The following is a 26350-nucleotide window of genomic DNA, read 5'->3' as shown; positions in this document are numbered from 1 at the left end:
AGCTTATCTCTTCACCCTTCAGGCTCTCTGCCTTTATTCCTGATGAAGGGCTTTTGCCTGAAACGTCGATTTTACTGCTGCTCGGATGCTGCCTGAACTGCTATGCTCTTCCAGCACCACTAATCCAAAATCTGGTTTTGAGCATCTGCAGTCATTGTTTTTACCTGGTTGGGATATTTGGACGAGTTGGACCGAAGGGTCTGTTTCCATGCTGTACATCTCTATGACTCTAAAAGTCTCAAAGCCTTTTCATTGATTTTAAAGCTACACATGCAGCAAGTGAAGGTGCTTGTGATGAAGAATTTATTGGAAATAGGGGTTGGTTCAACCATTTCAAAGGGAGAGTAAATTTACACAATATTAAAGTGCAAGATAAAGCAGTGAATGCCAATGTTAGTGCTACGGAGAGAGTTTCCTGAAATGTTGAATAAAATTATTGAGGGGGGAGGTGATATGCCTGAGCAAATATTTATTGTAGATGAGATCAGCTTATTTTGGAAAGAAATGCCTGAAAGGACACATTTCAAAAGAGGAAAAAAATACTCCAGGACATAAGGCATCTAAGGATAGGCTAATGTTATTGCTTGGTGGTAATGCATCTGGGGATTGCAAGCTTAAGTGTATACTTGTGTATCACTCCCTAAATCAGAGGGCACTTAGGAGAATCTTCGAGGCATCTCTGCCCATTATTTTGGAAGGCAAACACAAAAGCTTGGGTAACAAAAGCTCTCATTGAAGATTGGTTCCTGAACATTTTTGTTCCTGCTGCTGAATGCTATTGCTTGGTCAAGCAGATTCCTTTCAAAATTCTCCTTGTACTTGACAATGCCCCCAGATATCCAAGCACTTTTGACGACCTTACCCCAATGTAAATGTCATCTTTTTACCACCCAACACCACATTACTACTTCAGCCAATGGATCAGGGAATCAAAGCCTCCTTTAAGGCTTACTATTTACGTTGGAGCTGCTCACAAGCAGTCAGAGCTACCCAAGATGATGCAGTGACCTTAAAGGAGTTCTGGAGGAATTACAACATCGATGATGGCAGGTTCATGGGAGGAAGTGAAGAATAAAGGAGTCAGGAACAAATTGTGCCCCCAATTCGCAGATGGTTTTAAAGTGTTTACAGCTGAGGACATCGCCAAAGCCAGGCAAGTTGTAGATAATATTGGTAACAATCAACTGCAGTTAGACATCAATGAAGATGATGTCTTGGACTTGCTTGAATCCCATGTCGAAGAACTGACCAATGAGGACCTTATGGAGCTGGAGCAGCAGATGATCCTATTTGAGGAAAACATCTAGGACAGGGAAACCCCAGAAGGGCTTCCTGATGAAGGGCTTTTGCCCGAAACGTCGATTTCGAAGCTACTTGGATGCTGCCTGAACTGCTGTGCTCTTCCAGCACCACTAATCCAGACTCTTTAGGCACAGTTATTTTTGCAATATTCATGGATTAGTTTAATTGTACAGTGTTAGATAGTGTTTGCATATTGATAGTGCCTGGAACAAATAGCTAAAATGTTACTTAGGTTCGCTCAAGGGTCAAAGTGATGTCGGAGTATTTAAAGTTCGACTGTTTCAAGTTTGGGGATAGCATACTTGGCATCAAGTTATGAATCCATGTTAAATAGCTCAATGAATCTTTTTAGTGTGATTGTTTCAAGTATTATACAGGAATTCCCCGGCCTACGAACGAGTTCCGTTTTTAAGGCTGTTTGTAAGTCTAATTTGTATGTAAGTCAGAACAGTTACGTACGGTTCACATCTAATGTCAATTAGTCAAATGTTTGTCTTGGTGTGTATTTTACCAAAAACATTTTAAATATAATAATAAATGTAACTACACTACCGTATTTATAATTGAGAATGTGTCTGTGTGTATAGGTATAAAAACATTTTAAAAAACTGTTTAGAAAAGGTAATGATTAAAGGTGAGCACTTAATCTCATTCCAATCGATGCCTTGCATACCGGTTGGGGCCTTAATTAATAATTAAAGATGACTTTATTAATTGGATGATGGTTCTGGTGCTGGAGAGTCAGGGTCTGTTTCTGCTGCTGGAGAGTGGGGGTGTACTTCTAAAGTCACTTCTGAAAGTAAACATCATGGGTGGCTTGAACAGGGCCTTTCTTTTTCTCATTATAAATAGCCTTGTAGCAGCTGAATCCATTGGTAACTCTCTGGTAAACTTTTGATGAACCTGTCTGCATTAGGATCTTGCTCCTCAAACTTTATCAACCCTTTTTTAAAGAGACGAAAAGCTTCAGCTAACTCCTTTGTCAAAATCTTCTTGGGTTCTGGGGTTTCCCTGTCCTAGATGTTTTCCTCAAATAGGATCATCTGCTGCTCCAGCTCCATAAGGTCCTCATTGGTCAGTTCTTCGACATGGGATTCAAGCAAGTCCAAGACATCATCTTCATTGATGTCTAACTGCAGTTGATTGTTACCAATATTATCTACAACTTGCCTGGCTTTGGCGATGTCCTCAGCTGTAAACACTTTAAAACCATCTGCAATTTGGGGGCACAATTTGTTCCTGACTCCTTTATTCTTCACTTCCTCCCATGAACCTGCCATCATCGATGTTGTAATTCCTCCAGAACTCCTTTAAGGTCATTGCATCATCTTGGGTAGCCCTGACAGCTTGTGAGCAGCTCCAACGTAAATAGTAAGCCTTAAAGGAGGCTATGATTCCCTGATCCATTCCACTGGTCATTAGGTACAGATTTAGAGAACATTACTGGGTAGTCACATCCTAAATACTACTCTCCATACAAGTAACTCAGTTTGTGACTCTATGAAAAACAAAAACTTAGTTTCCAATATTCACCTTTGCTGCTATCATGTGAAACTTCTGACAGCCAGATACCAAAGTAGGAAACCAGAGAAGAATGTAACATTACATTTTCCTTCTTCCAAACCAATATCCAGAATCTTAGAAATCTCGCATATGAGCTCAAAGTTCATTAATGCCTTCCAGCTATAGCTCCTTAACATTAATATTAATGATAGAATTAATATGCCATTAATAGAGAAGACGCAAGTAGCATCATTTCAGAGTTGACATAATTTATGCATGATCAACTGAATGCAGAAGTTAGTGTGGTAGAAGTTGAGATCACAAACAATCTTTATGGGATTGAGAATGAGGGGTAAGATTTATAGCGTTAGTGTACAAACTGTGATAGGATCGCAAGCCATCAACCACCATTGATTGTGAAAGTCACAATTCTGCCTTGTGAATCAAACTAGCATTATTTGCGTTGCCAATGCACCAGAAGCTTCAGCTGATATCAGCAGCCTCCACAGTATTTTTTTTAAGGTGAAACATTCTGACTAAGCATGCTTAGAGTATGATGAATTCAGTAATACATAAATGTTGCAGTTGAAACCACAATTCAATATGGAAATTTATACAAACACAAAAGCTGACACTTAAAAATGTATGTTAAAGCAGCAAAGCATGACACAAAACACTGAATAACATCATTCGCCATCTTTCCGAAGATGGAACCACTTACTTTACTAGTCAACATTAACTATTGATTTTAGTTACTAAGATTGGGTTTTTGTGCCAAGTGCAAATTCAGTACCAACCTCTTGCTCCCGTTGAAAGATAACAACTCTGCCACCTTTATCCCCAGTCGCTAACAAGTCTCCAGAGTAGTTGAATTCAACAGTTGAAATGATATCCGCTGTAACAAGAGAACAGGAAAAAAAAACTTAGCACTGAATTTTTTTCTTTCAAGAAAATCAGGAAATTTAAATTTTGGTGGTTTCAGGTGAAGCTTTAAAACAAATGAAAAATATCAAATGATTAGCTTCTAGTAGGAGCAAAAGAAAATTTATACTTTGGGAAATCATAAATATGCAATATTTTCCATTTAACATTGATTTTTCAACAAACTTCAGGAAATACAGATTTGTAATATTGATCTCGTTTCTGTTGTGAACCTTGCTATACGCAAATGATTAATGAACTTCTTTACGTGACAGTGACTGCTCTTCAAAGCTAAATGACTAAAGTGCTGGATCACCCTGGCACTCAAACTGAGTCAAGCAGAATCAGTTAATGACAGCAAAATACACAAGATTCTACGGGTAGCTACACAAACCACTACATAAGAAAGTGATTTTTAAAAAATTAGTTTACAGATTGGAGAGATCATGTGCTTCCTTTTGTACCCAGTGTACTGGCGCACTCAAAATGAACCATCCCCCTAGAAATACAGAAGTGTCATGTCAAGGTCATTTGGCCCATCTGGTAGGGAGGTTAAAAACCAAATGCAACTAGAGAACATGTGATGGTTAATTATTAATTAGGGTATAATTGGATAAGCAATTGACTGGGTACAACCTTTGAGCATGAGGTCTGGGTTCAAGTCCTATCTGCTCCAGAATTATGCAATAATATCTCTGAACAGATTAATTAGAAAATATACAACTGGGCGAGCAAATGACCCGATATAGATATTGAGTTGGGGGTGGATGAGGGTGGTGTGGTTCAGTGGTCATGTCCTACTATGAATTAGCAGACCAGTTTCAAGTCTCATCCGCAGTAGGGGTGTACAGTAACATCTCTGAACAGGCTTATCTGAAAATATCTAGATACAGGGGATTTAGGAGTAATCAATATGGTTGGAGTTTGTGGCTCGAGGGAAATAAAACTGACCAGGAAAGTATTTTCTGGCCTCTAACTAGCATTTAACCTTTATCATTTAACACCCATGTCAGCTGCTTCAAAGCATCAAAGATGGTGAGAGCGCATGGGAGACGAGAGAGGAGAATAGGTAGAGGTAAGAATACAATAAACACAAGAATATGTCAAACATCAAGTAAATGAAAAAAAAAGTGGCGTCTGTTACTGTTTTATTAACAAGTGATTTTTATTCAACATATTTTGATTATTTAAGTTTAATTTCTTTAATCATATAGGGATTGCATCACTCATTGACACGTAATGCTTAGAAAAACATAAATCATATAAACTCCTAGATTGTGCTCTAATTAATTGCCCTTCACTAGTGGGATCCCACAACAGAACAATCAGTAAACTGTGCAATTACAATGAAATTTCACAAAAAATGCATTAACATTTTAAATAATTATTAAAATCCCATTCTTCTTTTTTATCATTACTACAATCCCTACTACCCAGCGAACTGATTATACCCCTATTCAGACTGTTAACTCCTGAAAATGAATCAAATGGTGCAATGACCACACCTTACCTTTCAATTTGTGACAACTCGTCCTCAATTTTAACCTCATGAACCAAATGTGTTTAGTGCACTAATGCTTTCACAAGACAAACTGTTCTCAATTCTGTTCATGCCCCCTTCCGCAACCGTTCACACACATACCAACAAGAAAAGAATAACTGAATATTTGTGCTTCACGATCAATAATTTGACGACTCAAAACAAATCAGGTAGAATATTTTGTAGTTATGTACACTATGCTTTATAGGCTCACAAAGAAAAATGATACTTTCACAAGAGTTGAATTTAAAAGAAAAATTGCAACATTCGCCTGAAGGAAATACCTTTTCTTAAAGGGGATTCTAACAGCATTTGTAATTTAAGTAATGAAAATAGCCTCACTTCCACATGTAGTCCCACCACAACTTACATGGCAGAGATTACTATCACAACAGCAATTCATTTAATCAGATAACAACTCTCAACATGAATGCAAATACATTGCTATCTTCCTGTGCATAAGCAGGGTCTCAACTTGATATGTAGTAGAAACAAAACAATCATAAGCTGATTAAAGTGTCTTAAAATAAAATGAACTGAAGACACTTTTTCTGCAGTAATGAGAAACTCCAAACTCTTTATGGGATTAAGAATATTTAATGAGAAACTAATCAAAACACTTTTTTAAAAAAAAAACAGTAAGAAAGCAACTATACTTCTCTCACTGAAATTCCACTGCTTCCCTTCCTATCACCACAGCATGGTGGTTCAGTGCTTAGCACTGCTGCGTCACAGAAACCCTGTGACTGCCTGGGTTTCCTCCAGATACTCTGGTTTCCTCCCACAATCCAAAGATGTGCAGGTTTGGTGGATTGGCTCTACTAAATTGTCCAGTGTCCTGGCATCTGAAGGTTAGCTGCATTAGATATGGGAATTGCAGGGTTACATGGATTATGTAGGGGGTGGGTCTGGGTGAAATGCTCTTTGGAGGGTCAGTATAGACTTGATGATGCAAATGACCTGTTTCCACACTTTAGGGATTCCATGATCCTATCGCAGGAAATAGCAGCCTGTATTTTAAGCTCAATGTGAATGCTACCACCAAGTTTCAGTTTTCTCTCATTTTATAATTTTGTTTACTGAGAGACTGGGGTTCGCTATTTGGAAGAAATTTAACTGGATTATTGGTCTGTCACTTTATGTTGTTACTGCAATTCACAAGGTCTATAAAAAGCTTGAGAGAATTTCATCATTACAAAAACATCAAAATACCCCAGTTCATGAACAATGAATAATGAATGCATTCCACAAAAATATTCAGACAGCATTCATTTCATGGATAGGACCCCAACACTGAATGCTCAAATCCTCATTTGGGATCACACTAAAGTCAAACTCCTGTTTTGGATTCAAATTCACAGAATATGGTATATGCAGATAGAGGAGTCTCTAACTGGTGAAAATCATTTGAACTTGCTGCACTTGCAAAAGCAACTTGCATAATTTGAGTCACTTCTGAGGTCCATTTCAAAACATGGTGCAGAAGTTTTTATTTAAAGAGCAAGCATAGAGGTGGGCCTAAAGTCAGAAGGTAACTCTGCTTGTGAGTGGGTTGGGTTTTCCATTCGATTATGTCCTTCTCAGGTGTATTTGTGGGTTAAAATGCTAAATTTTACGGGTAGGAGGTTGTGAAGCCCTCCAGGACAATTTGGACTTCCAACACCTGGTTGCCACGTTTAAAAGGTAACTGAAAACACTTCATTCTCTGCAATCCAGAAGCATCACTTAATATTTGTTCATCAACCCATCACCTGAAAAGATGTCAGAGACCAGGCAAAAAGCAGCAACAAGCATTAGCCATGTCTTGGCAAGGTATCGAGAAGTGAAAGCAAGTTCTTCCCCCTATTAGCATTCATGACAGGCTCAAGAGAACTCATCTCTAGAGCTGCAAAAAGGTGAATGATCTGCCGTGTTCTACAAGGGTATGTACTACTAATACTCAATTTCGTATGCACCAATGTGAGTAAACACTTGAAGGTTGCCACTGCAGAGGGAAAATGGTGCTAGGCAGCTCCATCAGATGCCTCATGTATAATCTATCATTAGTGAGTTTTGAGGAGATGTGTAGCTCAGGTTGAGGCTCTGGATGTAGGTCTGCTTGCTGAGCTGAAAGGTGTGTTTTCAGACATTTTGTCACCATATAAGATAACATCTTCAGTGAGCCTCCAAATGAAGCACTGGTGGTGTAGCCCACTTTCTATTTATATGTTTGAGTTTCCTAGGGTTGGTAATGTCATTTCCTGTGGTGACACCATTTCCTGTTCTTTGTCGTATCCTTCCATACGGATGAGGAAGGATACCACTTCGACTGGGACAACATACCCATCCTAGGACAAGCCAAACAGAGACATGCACGAGAATTCCTACAAGCATGGCATTCCAACTGGAACTCCATCAACAAACATGTTGACTTGGATCCCATTTACCACCCTGAGAAAAATAACAGGAAATGACATCACCACCAAAAATGACATCACCAACCCTAGGAAACTCGAACATATAAAACAGAAAGCGGACTACACCACCAATGCTTCATTCGGAGACTCACTTAAGATGTTACCTGATATGATGTCAAAAATCTGAAAATAAACTTTCCAGCTTAGCGAGCTAACCTACATTCACAATCAATCATTGCTGTGTTACGCCACCGCAGCTACCAATACATCTGCCAAGGTTCACACTTAAAACATGAAAGGAACTTTAACACTCAGCAGCTCACAGCGTCAGATTACTGATTTTTCATTACAATAAGGAGAACGTACATATCTGATAGCTTTTAAAAAATGTATGGGAAAAAGATAAAAATGGCCCTCTTTTGCAGGTTTGCTTGTATCAGCAGTAAGGCTGCCTCAGGCGTCACCCTAAAGCACAGAGTGATTTAACAACCAGCTAGCCTGTACATGACTGACACTTCTAAGGAGCTGATCAACATGGAGGGCTTCACTCCTAACACAAGCAGTGGTGATGCTCCTACCTCTGTGCCAGAAGGCCAAGGTTCACATCTCAACAGATGTGGAGTTGTGCCAATAACATGTCTGAGCAGGTTGACTAGAATAACTATATGCAAAGAAATGTTTGGTTTTGAAGGAGCTAAATCCATGAAGTTTGTATGCACTGGAGCTTCAATGAAGAAATCTGCACTGCCAGCTACAAGCCTCATACATAGAATCAAATTTGCGTAACCACGTGTTTCTGTTCTTGGCAAACAAAATGACATCCATAAACACAACCGCAGCAGATTGGGTGTTCGTGAGTATTCATGACATAGTAACAAATGCGAATCAGGATTCTAACTATGAGGTTGGGAAAATGTCCCGCTTGAAGAATGCACTAACCTAATAGCAAAACATTAATCAGCTGTCAGGGACCTTATTTTTTCCTCCTGTCCAATTAAGTTACTCCACCATCCTTCCTAAAAGCTCTGAATGGGCACAAAAAAACCCCTCCCCATACTGCTCAAATTTGAAACAAAATATTAATAAAAACAAAGATCAGTTTAATGATTCACAATAAATATATATGCATGTATTGGCTTGCCTCAGGTTGTGAACATCCTGTATTCAATTTCAGGGCTATAATTTGTAGGCAAGCAACAATTTCCTTCTGCAATATTGTTCATCAAAATAATGGAATCCAGTAAGCAACATTTGAAAGTATCACAGGAGAGCAAGCTCCAGACTCTCATTCACTGACAACTGTGAAGCAGAATGCAAGGAGTTTAAATGGAGATTAAACATGCAGGTTTATAATACTGGCAATAACAGAATTATTTTTTCATCACTTCGTTCAAATAATTTTCCAAGTTTGATGCTTAGATAGAAGCTGAAGCCTTTTGGTAAAGTGAGAAAATAAATTTAAAATGCATGCAATTCATAGACATTTTATTCTCAAAAGACCTGATGAATGCGAAGCACCTGCATGCATTTTCATTGCCTTATACAGACATTTCAACATACTCCAAGTGTGTTGAGTGCAAACAAGCCTGATCACAATATTTTGTTTACATATTTGTTGCTTGTAATCTTTACTTGCCAAAAGCCAATGATATCTACTTTGTACTATATATCCCTGGTAAACTCTTACTTACAGTAGGAATTGATAAACTTATAGCTACTGGCACTAAAATTCACCAAGTAATATTATCTACATTAATGCTTATTAAAAGAATAAAGAGGATTGTCGCTACTTCAAATGATCAAAAGCAGTAGTTAAAATAAAAATCAAACTGCCAAAATGGTGAAGTTAATAAATTAATTTCAATTCCTGTGTCATTTTCTGGTGAGAAGTATATCTTAAATAATTAATAAAGCAATTTGCTTTGCAGTAAGAGAAATAGGTCACATTTACGAAGTCTCTCATTTGAGAGCACAACATTTAGCATTTACAACATATATTGAAAAGAGGTAAACCCATGCAACTCAAAACCAAGTGAAAAATCATGAAAATATCAACTACTGAAAACACGATCCAAGTAAAGTTTAAATTGCAATAATACAGCTGAATGAGATTCTCTTCTGCAGACTTCCCCTTTGATATGCAATTTGGGGAAGCAGCATGCTGCAGAACCTATGGGAATGGAAGTTTAAAAATCTGCACAAAATCTTAACATATAGTTATGAATTCTCAAGATGCTAGTATTGGAATCCTTGGTATATATTTCATACCTTGATCAAAAGATGATGTTGACATCAGTGAATTAGTACCAGAGGTAGAAGTCTTAAACACCTGAGAGAAATTGCAAGGAAAGCATTTCATCTTCTGCAGTATGCAAATGCAGCTTTAATTTCCTCATTTGACACTTCCACAATCCAAATGGCTGAGCACCCTCGTCTTTTACAAGATTTCCTTTTGCTATAGATTTTCCAGATGCCTGCATTGCATAGAACAGTCAAATGTTTTAGATCAGAAAGAATAGGCACGAGACAGATGGACTCTGCATTTAAACATGACAGCGCAGGCCTCATACGCTATTCTTAAGATGCTGTTAACACATTGTATTAAGAGCTGTCCATTTCATTGCCAACAATTTAAAATAAAACCAATGCAACTGTCACCTTGATAAACAATCAAGTCCTAGCTTGGCACTAGAACAAATTCTTATGAATTAAGCAAAATTCAACTGCGTTTGACAATAATCCAAAATGAAACCTAAATTTTACTTCATCTTGCAAGCAATTAGTATTTAAAGTGCAGCACTGATTTTCCAATTCAACTCAGCAGCATGACAGTGTCCAATATACAGTGACCATCAGTAAAACAGCCAATCAAAAGATACTAAGCATAAGCATTTTTTTGGGAATACTGCAGCATGTTTGCTCTCAGGACATGGTAAGCAACCAAGGTCAGGTGCTCAGTAAATTATCCTTCAGCCAACCACAGTCCATTTCACAAATGCACAACCGATAAGTCAAATGATTTAAATTTTCCATTTTAAAATTTAACTACAGTGCTTATATCTGCATTTTACAACTTTTGTTGAAGTCTACAGTCAAAATGATAGTTATATTTTCCTTTCAATATTTATTATCTTTTTGAAGAGAAATCAGATCTCAAAACTAGCGCATGATCACACAATCTGCTCACATTTTCTGACTTTGCTTATAAAGTGTGTGCATATGTGAACATGGCAGTGATGGGTGATTAGGTTCAGAGTGGGGATGGGAAGGAAGAGCAGAAATACAAAAAGGAAAACAGAACACTGTTCAGTAGCTAAGCATCTTTTTCATTCCCCCCCAGCTATTAGGAGGTACAGTACACCACTCAAAATATATACACTTGAAACACTTACATCAACCAATAAAGCAAAAAGCAACATCTATTTTGAGCAATTTCGAAGTTGCCAGCTGTAGTGTCAAGTCTTTTGTTTTTACTTGCTCACTCACAGATCTCACTTTCTTCTCTGCTATTCAACAGCACTGTCCATTACATGAAATTTGTTTTCAATATTTACTTGTGTTGATTAATTACTTTTCACTGACAAGAAGCAATGATACAAAGCACATCAGGTTTTGGCAGGAATCTTGCTCCTCTCCACTGCATTTGAACATTTTGTCTCCTCATAAATTGATGACCATCCTTCGAGAATGTTATGCTTGAATTGCTTAAACCAAGTCTCTCCTTCCTACCACAGTACTGAAACAACAAAACCTCAAAATTACATCATATGGGAACACAACACAAATAACGTGACTTTCCTCCTCAACCTGTGTGCAGCCTTCAAATGAGCGACTACATCATCCTGCTTCAAAGCCTCTCCACAATCTCCAAAGCTGGGAAGGGCTTTGTTTAGATGGCTGCATTCTTAGCCAGCTAAGTGTAGCCAGTAAATTATCTGTAGCAACTTCTTTCCCCACTCACCCCAATTTACCTCTGTGTTTCCCAGTATCCATCTTTGATATGATCTTCCTCTCCTGTCAATCGGGGTCAGTTTGGCGATGTTAGTTGCAATGCAGAGAGATGCCAACCAGCATGGGTTCAATTCAGCTGAGGTTACCATGAAGGACTCTCCTTCCCAACCTCTCCCCTCAGAGTTGTGGTGACCCTCAAGTTAAACCATTATCAGTTATCTCTGACAGAGCAGAGCCCTATGGTTGCCTGGAAAATGGTGATTTTACCTTTAAGGCCCTACATGCACACATATATGCTTTCCTTCACAAAGTAGTTATTCTCCTGTTTGAGGTATTGGTGGCAACATCTATTTCTGTCCCCCAGGACAATTTTTTCTTTCTTCCAGGAGAAAGTGAGGACTGCAGATGCTAGAGATCAGAGTTGAGAGTATGGTGCTTGAAAAGTAGGAGCTTTTCAGGTCAGCAGGTCAGGCAGCATCTGAGGTGCAGGAGAATCGACATCCTGTGCATAAGCCCTTCGTCAGGGCTTCATTCCTGAGGAAGGGCATCTGCCCAATCTGTCAATTCTCCTGCTCCTCGAATGCTGCCTGACCTGCTGTGCTTTTCCAGCACGACATTTCTTAATTCCACCCAAAATAACTAATCGTGAAGCTTATTCCCCATCATTATAGAACTAATTTTTTTACAAAAAACTAAGGACTTGGAAATCACATACAAACAAAAGAACGTTTGAAGCACTCAATATGCCTGGCAGAGTTTGTGGAAAGACAAACAGAATTAACTGAAACTCGAGAGACTTTCTCTCTCCAACAATACTGCCAAGCTTGCTGAGTGCTTCTGGCATGTTCTCCTTTGCACCTGACCGTTACAGGTCTACTTTGTCCTCTGAAGACCAACATCAATACATTCTAATTATTTACATTGGGGGTTAACCAGCATCTTGAAACCTCTACCACAAACGCTTCAATGACAACCAACCTGTAACACTTGTAGCATACATTTCTCAATGCTATAGTAGGTAAACCTATCTTTATTTTGCTTGCTTCAGAGAGGGGGGGGAAGGGGAGGGGGGGGGGGGGAGAGGGGAGAAGGGGGGGGGGGAGAAGGGGGGGGGGGAAAAGGGAGTTGGTGAACGTAGTTCAAGTTCATCTGGGAACACACCTTCTTAATTTTCCAGCGTTTATTAGTAGCATACAATGTGCCCAAGTGTGAGCAGATATTCAACTGTCCATCAAGGTGTTGTGGTTGTTCAGCCAAATCCAGAAGGAGAACCCAGTGCTATCAGAGCACTGCTATGCACAGTTCCTATGAAATTTTATGATTTCTCTTTTGTTTTTACAGAAGCCGAATTTTCAAAACACTTAATAAAAATATTCTAATCTAAAACCTTCGGAAAATTACAGAGGACATCACGTTTCAATTACACATCTTAAGCAACAAACAAGAATGCTGTTAGGTGTAAAGAAATACCAATATAAAAAAAACAAGAAAAATTGGTGCGGTTTTTGTTAGAACTGTGGAGATGAATTTTGAATGAGATCTTTTAAATATTTATCATCAATAGCTGTTAGGTAGAACAGATTGCTTCCAATGATCAAGGGAGCTATAAAGGCATAAATAAAAGAGTAATTCAAAAGATTTAGCACAAACAGCAAGGAATTCCAACTGTCCATATCTGCCTCCATCAATGCAATGACCCCACCACAAAGGCTGTGGCGTACACAACTTGACTTAATAATTATATATACCCACAATTTGTATTCGACTGCACAGAAAACAAAAGGATGCGTGGATACTGCTTTGAATAAGCTTGCTGCTCATATGGAGGCTAAACATTAATACGAAGCAATTAGCAAAGAATGCCTTGGGTTGGGACTTTATGTAATTATATTACAAATAAATGCTCTTCTTAGACTTTTAAGTTGAAAAATAATGCTTCGACACTTCAAACAAAGATAACTATTCAAAGTTAGAGTTATTAATACAGATCAGAGAAATTTATTGTTACAAATATACATTATTCTGGGAGGTACAAAGAATAGGAGCGCACGGTGGCACAGTGGTTAGCACTGCTGCCTCACAGCGCCAGAGATCCGGGTTCAATTCCCGCCTCAGGTGACTAACTGTGTGGAGTTTGCACGTTCTCCCCGTGTCTGCGTGGGTTTCCTCCGGGTGCTCCGGTTTCCTCCCACAGTCCAAAGATATGCAGGTCAGGTGAATTGGCCATGCTAAATTGCCCGTAGTGTTAGGTAAGGGGTAAATGCAGGGGTATGGGTGGGTTGCGCTTCGGCGGGGCGGTGTGGACTTGTTGGGCCGAAGGGCCTGTTTCCACACTAAGTAATCTAATCTAATCTAATCTAATCCCTTGGCCCTTTGAGCCTGAACATCTGATCCTCAACATTTAGCAACTCGATGATAGGGTTTGTGTTCCCACAAAAAGGCATTTCCTCAGCCACACTTTCTTCAAAATGCCAAAGGACTCAGGTTTTTAAACGTGTGACTTATTAATGCAAGCAAAGCAGTAAAACAGCACATCATATAATCCTATAAATAAGAATATCCAATTTCAACCCACTTCTGAAATACAGTAGCATTCAAATTTTTAATATATTAAAATTAATCTCCTTTGGCACAAAACATGAAGAATTGAGATGAAATGTAACATGCACATCAGGCAGAATTAAAAGTGAGCAAGATAAAACAGGCAAGAATAATAGATAGGGAGGAAATCACTGAAAAAAAAATCATTGTTTTGGGAGTTGGGGGGGAGGACAGGAAAAGGGTGAAAAAAGAAAAATTCTTCAAGGGAGGTGGTTGTCAGGAAAGGAGAGAAATTGGGGTAGAAAGTGAGAGAGAAAGATGGAACTACTTTTAAGGAGAGGGGATACAATGACGAGAAGAGTCCTTCAAAGACTACCTGTTATTTGTAGAGTCATTGTTCATTTAACACTAACAGAAGGGGAACATATCTAACAAAATATTGTGGAAGCAATAGTGCCAGACATCCATAGTTGTGACTGAAGTCAGGAGATAGCATATTACCCATACAAAAATTTGAATGAACATCAGCATTAGACCCTGGTCTCATTATCTGACTTCTTCATTGGTAATCTCTGGCTTCACTTGACTCTGCTGAATAAGCTTCCTCATTTTCCCTTTCATCTCAACCCTACCATTCCATAAACTCACTCTAACAATACTTATAACTGCCACTGTGCCTGCCTCTGCATTTAATCAACTTTTGTGATCAACATACTCTGCAGACAAAGGAGCGATTCAGCTATGAAGGACTAGATATGTTGAAGATGCTTTCCCTCGAGTAGAGGCGGCCAAGGGAGTAGCACCTGAATGAAGCATACAAGGTTATGAATAGGGAGAAATCATTCCCCTTAGAAGAGGGGTCAAAGCTAAAGGGCAGAGTTTTAAGGCAAGGAGCAAAAGATTTAAGGAAAAAGATTTTCATCCTCTGAAACCCTGTCTAAAAAGGGTGGGAGAGAATACAAGGTCACAGGTCAAGCGCTAGAAAATTTGATGAGAGAAGATGTGCAATGGCTAACATGGACACAGTAGATCTTTTATCATACTGTAAAACCACAAAACATGGTGCATGAAGTAAAAGTCCGCTCAAGTTCCAAATTTGTATTTTGTTTTAAAACAGGCAGAAGGAATTTTGTTTTTCATTTGTGGATATGGGCATTGTTGACTTGCCAGCATTTATTGCCCACCCCTAGTAGCCCTTGAGAAGATGGTGTCACACTGTTTTCTACCAACTGCTGCAGTCCACATGCTATGGGCTGACACACTGCCTTAGGGAAGGAATTCAAGGATTTTGACCCAGCGACAGAAAAGGAATGGCAATATATTTCCGAGTCAGGATGGCGAGTTATTTGGAGGAGAACTTGCAGGTGGTGGTGTTCCTTTTCTCTGCTGCCCTTGTTCTTCTAGATGGATGTGGTCGTAAGGTTTAGAAGATGTTGTCCAAGGATATTTGGTGAATTTCTGCAGTGCATTTTGTAGATACACACACTGCTGCTGATGAGCATGAGTGTTGGAAGGAGTGCATGTATTACCAATCAAGCAAGCTGCTTTGTTCTGGATGATGTCAAGCTAGTGGAGTGTTGCTGGGAACACGCCCACCCAGATAAGTGGGAAGCATTCATCACACTCCTGACTTGTGCCTTGTAAATGATGGAGAGAGATTGGGGAGTCAGGAGATGAGTTACTTTCTGCAGTATTCCTAGCCTCTGACTTGCTCTTGTAGCCAGTGTTTGTGGGGAGTCCAGTTGAGTTTCTGGTCAATTGTAATCCCTTAGGATGTTGATAGTGGGAGATTCAGTGATGATAACATGACAGAATGTCAACAGCTTTTAGTTAGGTTGTTTCTTATTGGAGATGGTCATTGCCTATCACAAAAACTCATGAGTTATTTTCTCACATTTCATTTCAGTGTCCTTTCTGAATTCAGATTTTCCCTTCTGATTCCAGTGCTCATCCTTAATGCTCCCAAACCTTAGATTAAATTCCTGATTTCATGATCAATATGGTCAATCCCTTATCCACTCCCATCCCACCCAGCCTTCTGGACTTCCCACCCACAAAATAAGAGCAAACCACAAGCCCCTTCGCATTGTTTATTGATTTACAACTGTGAAGTGTCTATCTTAGGGCCTGATTTACAGTTCTCATTTAGTACTCTTAGCAAGCTTGAATCTCCAATGTGGCACAGTAGCATGAATTGCATACTATGAATACTCTCTAATCAGTAATATTATTTAGTTCTTACAGCCATAACACACATGGAGGAGGGCAAGTTCAACTGAGACATTCGAGAGGGCATTGGACAATTATCTTCAGAAAAATCAGGACAGTGACATGAAGAGGACACTTGATAAGCTGGTACAACACAGTGGACTAAATGGTCTCCTTTGGTGCTGCAAGACTTCGGTGATAGCTGTTGGATTTACCTGTTGCTTTTATTATCTGTCTTGTATCTTTCCTGGCTGCGACTCTCAGGAACTAAATATTTTCAAAAGCCAAACTAATTTTTTTTTTCACTTCTAATACATTAAATCATTAGATGGTCGAAATGCCAAAATCCTTTCTGAAAATTCAGTGTTAAGAAACCAGTTTTAGGTAAAGCTCTAAATCATACAACAAAGGCGAGGGGAAGGATCCTTTAGTGGCATACTGGGATCTCAGTGCCAAAATAATACACCTCGATCATAGAAGAAGCGGTATCAGACAAAGTGATACTAAAATGGCCTTAGCTACTTTCGAACCATGTGATACCATTCTTCACCACCAAATTCTCATCTGCCAGCAACCTCCTTTTGTACATTGGGTAGCCTCCTTGAGAAGTTTGTCTTTTGTTGCAAAATAACAAATACTGGAAAAAGTTATAATAACCAACACATGCAGATTGACCTGCTCAGTGCTTTCAATGGTTATTTTTAGCTAGTTTAATCTTGAAATAATTTAGCATGCAACAAAGTACATCAGAAAATTCTGCGCTATGAATCTTTATTCATTAAAATGGAAATATGCAATGAAACAACCTTTAATTTCAAAAACAGACAGAACATTCCTCTCAACTATGCAATTAGAATTGAGTCATTCATGGTCTTCAAATAAAGAAATATTCATGAATATTTACAGCTCAAATATTTCAGAATCTTTAAATAACTGTACATTTAAAAATATTAATTTGGCAATTTGGTGTGGAATTGAATTTGCAGCCAAAAATATGTAGCTGACTATTTTGAAGAAAATGTACACTAGCTGTATTGGTGAACTTAAGTGTAGTCTATGAGTGCTTATGATAAAATAAAGTATATAATAAACTTAGATTTAAAAAAATGTGAATTCAATGAGTCTCTGGGGGAGAAAGCTCTCAAACCATGACAAAGACACATTTAGTACCAACAAGCTGATATGGAGATTGCATGCTGAAATTCCCGAAACGACACAGACAGTTAGAAATGGTCTTCAACCGGAGATGAAGATTTCCCACATGATGTTTTGCTTTTGAAACCGGCTGAGCACCGAATCATTACTGAAGTCCAATGTAACAAACATTTATTAATATCCTTAAATAAAACTTTGTACATTGGAACATTAGAGAATCAAAGACTTTTTTAAAAATAAAGGGTTTGAATGATTCAATTGTTTCAAAAGTGGCAATGTTTTACAATGCTTATTGGCTTAAAAAGACTTTATGGAAAGTAGTTGAGGACAAGCTATAGCTGTGGTCCATTCATAAGAGAAACCAGAATGTGTTTTTGACATTTACAGCCATTTTGAATACCAGAGTTCACCATTCACTTTGATTTAGTAGGTTTTCTGCATCCATGAACAAGGCAACAACATTACACACCAAACCAATACTAAAACATATAAGCCTCAAATATTTATAATACCAATTACCTACCATTTACAAAACTTGCTTAAGATGCAAGTAACTGCTTTTCATGAAAATGTGTCAATTTTATTCTTTGAATGTCTGTCAGTTTCTTCTTCCGAATTGTTAAGACTTCAGGACCACTCAGGAAGTATTTGAGGGCATCTGAGCATGGGTACTCTTCAGGGAAGAGGAGTTCTAGGACTTCAGTTGGGCTGCAGTAAAAACCAAAAACCGCGGTCAAGGCCCAAGACAACCCGTGAACAATGCCACAGGAGATTGACTACAACATATATGACATTAAACACACTTAACTGAAACATCCCCAAAAGAACTGAAGTTAATACATTGTTTAGTCATCCTTTGTATACAGATCTAATGACCATAAAAATTTAGTTCAGTGTAATACAAATATCAGTATTCCTGAAAGAAAAAAAAATCAATGTACAAAAGACAAGCTATGGAAATCCTTGGAACACAAGATCTTTTGTAACAGAAAAAGCCAGATATATAACTTTTCCCACTAACACCCTAACTCTCAAAAGTTTCTCTTGCATTATTACTATACATACAATTTTCCACGCATTTTGTTAACTTTGATAATGCAAATACAATGAAAACAATTCCTGAAGTGTGGGTCTGCTTATAGGCTTAGTTAAATGTAATGAAAAAATATTTTTAAGCACATTCAAGAGTGGTGCTGATGGATTTTCAACTAAGCAGTTGTAAAAAATGCATTAAAACAGAAATAAATAGGAAGTATGCATCACAAATTATATTGCTTTTAAGTCAATGAATTTATCCCAAGTTACTCATTAAGTCTTCAGTTGGAAAAATGAATATTGTTTCAAATATGATACTTCGAAATTTAATGACAAAATACATCTTTCATATTTTGTGATTATTGAAAAGAGATGGAAACAGTCACTGAGAATTCACACATTAAAAGTTTACGTTCATGCCTTAATGTGAATTGTGCCCCCCAACTTCTAAAATCATTCTCTCTCTCACACAACCATCTAGCCACAGGGTTAAACACAGAAAAATACTCAAAAACCTGCAGTTAGGCAGCATTTGTGGGGGGAGGGAGGGAGAGAGAGAGAGAGAGAGAGAGAGAGAGGGAGAGAAATCAGTCGTTAAATGGTTCAAGTTTGTGACATTCATTAGAGCTGGGAAGAACTTAGAAGTGCAATAGATTTTGAGCTTAGAGGATGGGTGGAACAAAGAAAAGGAAGTTGTTAACGTGTGATATCAAGGAAGACAGAGCAATTCAAATGACAGAAAAAGTTCAATCCTCTAGGATCAAAAGGAATGGTGATGGGTCAAGAATAAAAATGTATCAAGAAACATCTAGAGCAAGTGCGCTACTAACTGAAAGAAATAAAATACAACACAAGCAAAGGAAACAGACAGGGACGGAAGTTTACAGTCTGACATTGATGAACACAGTACTGAATGCAGAAGGCTATATACATGTGTCTGAATAACAGGGTGCAATCCTTGAAGTTTACATTGAACCTCTCAGTATGCAGAGGACTGATACAGCAGCACTGTGAGCAAGTTGAAGAATTAGAACAGGCCACCATAAAGCTCAGAATCACATCTGCACTCAGAACGACAATGTTTTGCAAAGCGATCAGCAAAGCTCCATTCGGTCTCCCCCATGTAGCAGAAACTATATTAGCAATAGTAGATAAAGTAAATTAAATTGAAAGAAATACATAAATTGGCACCTGACCTGTACAGTGCATTTGGGGCCTTGGGTGACCAGAGGAGGTGAAAAGGCAAGTGTTACATATGCATTTGCAAGGAAAGGTGATGGGGGAAATGACTCAATTGGGAAGAGTGCAGCAATAACTGAAGCCTACAATTCCACAAGTGTGTAACTAACTAATTAAATCACAAATAAACAATTCCTGATTGACTGTTTTTCAAGACAGATGCTGGAGATTAGAGTTGAGAGAGTGTGGTGCTGGAAAAGCACAGGTCAGGCAGCATCCAAGGAGGAACGTCAACATTTCAGGAATTTTGCCCAAAACATCGACTCTCCTGCATGGTTGATAAGTAACTGAGTCCAGGGTTTACCTGGCCAGTCCTACCGACGTGGGAGAGCTACTAGTGGTGATTTTTGTCCTTGTTAGTACCCTGGGCACTGTACCAAAGCAGCTAAATCTGCATCCAAGCCTGGCCAACAGACACAACCAACATTTTCATTTTGGAGACCCCTGGAGGAGTTCAGGCAGTATCTAGTGGCAACCTTTGCTCAGGACGATCTCTCTTGCTTTCCATAATATTATGACATCCTGTACTATTATCTGGTCTCTCTGGGTCCAGAAAAGTTTCAGTTCTGGTGGTGACGGTCCTCTGGTTTCCCCCATCACCACCAGCTCTATGTTTTGCCAGGTCCAAAGACTGATATTGTCAGCTATGATTGCAAATGTGTCCAGAAAATGTAAAACTATATGGTCTCTTTGCATGGTAATACTACTGGTGGTGTTTCTGCTAGTGGGAGGCAGCTCAATGCATCCACATTTGCTACTTGGGCTCCTGGAGAGTGCTCCAACTTGTAACTTTATGCCCTTAGCCTGGAGCTGTTGGCTTATGCAGCCTTATTATTTTAATGTTATTATTACAAATTTACGTCTGTAAAATATTGGTGGAACTTCCTGCTCCTAATATGACTGCCAAAGCTTCCTTCTCTATCTAATCGTATGTACGCTTTGAATTAGCCAAAGTCCTGGCTGCATAAGTTAGTGGTGTTCCTTTCCGTTGGACCACCCAAGAGTTAATTCTATATGGGGAGTCATGTATGCCAATACTAGATCTTGTTTGGGATCAGAGTGTGCCAACACCTCAGAGGATGATAGCTGTTTCATCACTTCCCTAAAAGGCTTGGCTACACGGTCATTTCATTACAGATGTAAGAGTGCCAGGAAGGAGGCCAGGTTATTTAACTTTCCATAATAACACACCAGCCCAAGACAAGACTTGAGCTCTGGGAGCTGGGGCACCTTTGACTGCCCTTACTTTTAACTTCCAACAGGTGTAACCTGCTCTTGTCGACCCTGTAGCCCAAGTGGACAGTTGGGGGATCTGTAACTCATTTTACCTTCTTAGTTGTTTATTCCAGGCATGCATACGCCTAAGGATTATCCAAGTTCTAAGTGCTCCTTCTTGGTCTTCCCAGTTATCAGCACGTCATTTAGGTAGGGGGAGACTTGGTGTAGACCTTGCAAAATGTTCACCATTGTCTGCTGAAAGTTGCACTGGCTGACGATAACCCAAGTGGCATTCTTGTATATTGGCACAACCCTTATGGGTATTAATTATAACATTCATCTGGGAATCATCGAACCACAACTGCAAGTATGCATAGCTCATGTCCAGCTTTCTGAGGGTTAACCCCACTGCTGGGTTTGTGTATAGCTTCTCCATGTGAGGGTTTAGGTATTTATCCAGCTGCAAGAAATAGTTTACCATTTGTTTAACGCTCCCACAAAGGTGAACGGACCCAATGGACTTCAAAACTGATATGAGCAGTGCTGCCCATTCTGCAAACTGGATTGGTTTGATGATTCCTTAACTTTCCAGCTTTCAGATTTCTGCCTCCACTTTTGCCCAAGGCAAGCGGCACTGGGCAGTTTGTAGAATTGTGGAATTGCTTCCTGGTCAACATGCATGGTGGCCTTGGCTCCTTTCATAAGTCCCTTGACCTTGTGGAAATCAAAATAGGACTTCACTCAAGCAGCCATTTTCTAAATCGAAAAATGCTGCGCTAATCTAGGTGAATCTCTCTCAACCAATCTTGCCACATCAAGGTTGGGTCTGAGTGCATTATGATAAGTGGTAACTGAACCAGCTGTTCCTTTTAAGAGATCGGAACAGAAGTCGCACAGTTAAGTCAGTAAACGTTCCTTGGTATAGGTTCTCAGTCTAGCCAAGGTCTTGTGCAAACTTCAGGGTTGGAATCCAGACAAATTTTGTTAAAGACTAGTTCTTCAATCACAATAGGTCATGCCAGTATCAACCTCTGTTAGAACCAGGTAGACATTTAACCAAACTGGTTCTGATTTGGATGTTACTAAGCAATTTAACTATTCCAAACCAGATGTATGTGGACTTTCCAGGATATGTACTCTCCTGGATACTGACTTATGAGTCCTTCTTACTCGATTTAGGCTTAGTAGGACTCTATTGCTATCTCAAGTCCACATAATAACAGCAACTACAATGGCTTGCTGGCTCAGATCTTGGAAGAAAATCATAACTGTTTGGCTGAGGCTTGGCTTTGTTTTGGGAATTTGCTCTCGGCTGACCTAGAGTCCCTCTGTTCAGGACACGCCCTGAGAGAAGCTGTGCAATTGCCTTCACTCAAGTGGTGTTTCCCAAGCTCAGCCGGACTGACAAAGGTGTTCCCTTCTATTGAAATACCCTGCAACTCATATGCTCCACTTTCCAAATTTACCAATAATAAATTCAGTTGCACAGCATGTTTGAAGTCCAACTGGACTTCAGCTAGTAGGCACTTTTGCATGATCACATCATCAATCCCACATACTAAGCAATCCCTCAACATCTCTTTAAGGGTTAAACCAAAGTCACAGTTGTCTTTAACCCAGTCAGAAATTCTGATAAATTCCCCTGGTTCTTAAGTTGCTGAGTGAAAACAATAGCGTTTCAGAATTAGAGACAGCTTGGAATCATAATATTCCTTAACGAAATCTGTCAACTCTTGCAAGGTTTTAGTATTTGGTGCCTCAGGAAAAGTTAGGCTCCTAATAAATGAAAAAGCTGCAAATCCGCAAGCTGTCAGAATCACATGATGCTTTTCATCTGCTCCACTGTTGTGCGCCCAGAAAAAAAAAATCACATTCTTTCTATATATTGGGCCCAGTCTTCCAGGGCAGGGTTGAATAAGACATGCTTCCCAAGTAACAGCATGATGCGAGAAATGCTTACCCCAACTCAAAGATGACTGGTGCGAGCGAGTTTCTTCGGGAACATGCTCCCACTATCATCATCACTGACATAACTTCAGAGGTTGGTATGCCATCACCAAGTCACTATTCATTTACACATGATCAGTCTTTGATTCTGGTCCAGCTTCCTCAGAGCCAGCTGTGTCAGAATGTATGACACTCCTATCTGCCACACAGGGCTCTCCGATTGGACCAGATTAACCACTCTAATCAGGGAACTCCTATGAGGTTCACCTTGCTGACCTCGTTACAATCACTACACCATCACTTGATGTATTTTGATCTATTTAAAAATTCATATCCTGGCAAAATACCCATCAAGAGTGGCCCAATTCTCCTTAACCTCTTTCAGAATTAAATAAAACATTTTACCTTTGGAGCTGCATTTTGCCTGTGTGTTTACTGTACAGCAATGAAATAAAACAATGGCTTGCCAATGCAGACAATTCATGGATATAAAGTCCTTTGAAAATAACGTTCCCTATTTCTATTAATCTGGTGTGTGTTTAGTAACCGTTTACTTTGAAAGAAAATATTTGAAGTGCCAACTAGATAGACCCTATTTTCCCTCACTTTGGATTGTGATTGGAGTATAGCAGCAAAAGTACAAATCATTCCAAAAAAAGGGAGTAGAGGGAACAGAAATAAAACTCAAAATGATAATATTAAGCAGCATTTAATGACAAAGCATTGTCAATCTCTGATGAATTATGCAAGATTTACTTCTGATTCAAATGCAATCTTTACTCACAATTTTGTGGAATTTCCAGTGTTTCCCGAAGGACCTACGTAATTTATGTACTAATGATTAAAACATTTAATCTTAATGAAAAGGGGGTTCAGTGCTCAAATGACATTGACAACATTTTGATCACCAAAGAACAAAAGCACTAACGGAATACCAAAGAACTAAGAAAATCCAAGATGCAAGGAACTAAATGCATAACAGCAATAAAGATTTGAAAACTTCTGAGCCAGACAGGACAGAAAGTTAAATATGGTGCAGAATAAACATTCAGCAAGTCAAGTCAAATAACTTAAGCTGCCAAAGCCATTATTTGTGTGATGTTCCTGAGGGCAACAATGCAATATGTTCGTCCTTATATTGGAAAATATATGCTTCTTCCCATGGATTAAAGAAAAATAAAATTGATCTCTCATTCATTAAAGTACTACAAATATTTTGAAAAGCCCTAACCCTAAATCAAAACCTGCACAGAATCAAATAGACCCAGCAAATTATGACAAACTGTTGAATACTGGGCACTTTCACACTTTGATATGGCTGATATTCCATACAATTATTAATAGACTGTACTTCGGGACTGAGCTCGGATTACTAGCAGTTTATGACGTGATAACTGTAACACATGCAAGTCAAAGTTTCTGTACTTTTATTAACATAGGAGACAAGTTGCAGTCGCCTACATTTTAAGTATAAACAACTTTTCTAATCATCTTGATTCACATTTCAAAATTCACTCAAATGCAAACCTGAATGAACAGCCATTACAAAAGAACATTCACTCAAATGTGTAAGTTTAAACAGATGTGCACTTATGGCTCCAGTTCAGCAAACGAAACTGCCTCCTTCAATTACTTACCAGGGTATGCATTCAAAACTGGAATACAGAAAGTTTGAAGTGTAGTCACGTGCAAAAGATTCTCTGCTAGTCATTAATTTGTAGCTGTCTTAATGTCACTTTAATACAAGACTATAACAGATTTTAATGGCATAAAACCTCTCAGCAATATATTCACAACTTTAAAATCAGACTTGATGCAGTAATCTGGCTAAACAGCCTTTTTAAAAAAAAAAGAACATGCAATCATCACAGACTCTTTCCATGGTGAGAGACTTAATCCATAAGTAGCTGAATCAAAGATCAGAAATATTATCAAACTTAATCTGAGTGCATGCTGAGTTAGCTGGTCACAGCCAAGATAGAATGGAATTTAAAACAATTATCAGAACACCTAGATCAAGGAGAAAAGAACTTGCCAAGATTCATTTCTTATAGTAGGCTTTCTGCTTGGAGATCAGGCAAGCAGAGGGTTGGATTTGACTATGATAACACATGCATAAATTATTTGCTAGGTTGGCACTTAATGGGGAGGCTCATACCTTACCTAAATCAGTGAGATTGCAGAAGTTTATCACATTAAAAGATTCAATTACTTTAGGAAGAATGGAAACCTGTCAAAGTCAGCTTAAGAAAAAAAAATTCATTTGATTAACAGTTTGTGATTATTGAAAATGTCAGTGGAAAGTTAAAACGGTAATAAACAAGTTTTCAAATGCAACAGCATTATAACGTTTACCCACTGTTGTCATATACCATATGTTCCTTTTCCAAATGATTATATTAACTACTGCAACTTTTGCAAACTAAAAGATGTAGCAGTAGCAAATGAGATCACCTGTATGCTGAATCTTTAAAATATCTATCTGCTTTGGGATATATGTTTATAAAAAAACCACAGATACATGGTTCTGCAACATCACTGGTATTAAGGAACTTTACTACTACAACAGGGATTCACTTTTGCCAATGACCTCCCAGGTTATAAACTGCAAAGGAAATACTCGCAGCTGAGATTTTTTTCCCCCTCCAACTCAAATTTTGAACAGTTGGCTACTTCATACAGCAAGTGTCAAATCTTGATATACAATGCGCTATTTTGTTTGGCTTTAAAGTACAGATCAGGCAGCCAATACTAATGCTTCGACTGTGGATGTTGCGAGTTTATTTTGTATTTTCTATTAGAACGAGAAAGTCATGGTTGACACACAAGTAGAAGAAATCCATTTGAGCTTCACTTTTCAATGTCTTATAGACAGAGGTTGACTGTCAACATTATGTGAACGCACCGAACTCTAGCATGAAATAACTCAAGGCTAGTTTTATCATTTGTGTAAGTTGACAATAGAGTTGATTCAGATCATAAACACTGTTTACATTGAATATACGCACTAGTGTAGTGGGTCTCTTCTGTAATTCAGAGGAGAACACTCATTCTAGGAAACCATCGCTGTACTCCCTCCGCAGCCAGCACATCATTCCACAGATATAGAAAGCCCAAGCTGCACACACAATACTCCAGGGTGGTCTCACCCTGTACAACTGCAGCAAGACATCTCTGCTCCTGGACTGGTCTGGCAGATGGAGTAGAATGTTGGTAAATGTGAGGCTATCCAGTTTGGAAGCAAAAATAATAGGGCAGGGTATTATTTAAATTGTGAAAGACTGCAGTGTTGTTGTTGTGCAGGCAGATTTAGGAGTGCTCATACGTGAATTGCTAAAAATTGATTTGCAGGTGCAATAGGTAATCAGGAAGGCAAATGGAATATTGGCTTTCA

The 26350-nt window shown here is 38.8% G+C and overlaps 1 protein-coding gene across 2 annotated transcripts in view; it reads right to left on the bottom strand.

Annotated features, from left to right (window-relative positions):
- The window catches only part of ppp2r2d (protein phosphatase 2, regulatory subunit B, delta), a 60232-nt gene that overhangs the window by 23706 nt on the left and 10176 nt on the right, over positions 1 to 26350 (bottom strand). The window contains exons 2-4 of one of the 2 annotated variants that reach the window (XM_072557640.1): positions 18041 to 18225; positions 9931 to 10136; positions 3603 to 3700 (exon numbers count right to left, since the gene is read on the bottom strand). In XM_072557640.1, the coding sequence (XP_072413741.1) occupies positions 3603 to 3700; positions 9931 to 10021 (189 nt within the window). In that variant the 5' untranslated portion in view covers positions 10022 to 10136; positions 18041 to 18225. The remainder of the gene's footprint in view (positions 1 to 3602; positions 3701 to 9930; positions 10137 to 18040; positions 18226 to 26350) is intronic. The other variant, XM_072557639.1, reaches the window with a different exon arrangement.

Source organism: Chiloscyllium punctatum, chromosome 38 (assembly GCF_047496795.1).
Source record: "Chiloscyllium punctatum isolate Juve2018m chromosome 38, sChiPun1.3, whole genome shotgun sequence".
In the NCBI taxonomy this organism is placed as follows: domain Eukaryota; kingdom Metazoa; phylum Chordata; class Chondrichthyes; order Orectolobiformes; family Hemiscylliidae; genus Chiloscyllium; species Chiloscyllium punctatum.
This window is presented reverse-complemented; position numbering and strand designations above follow the sequence as displayed.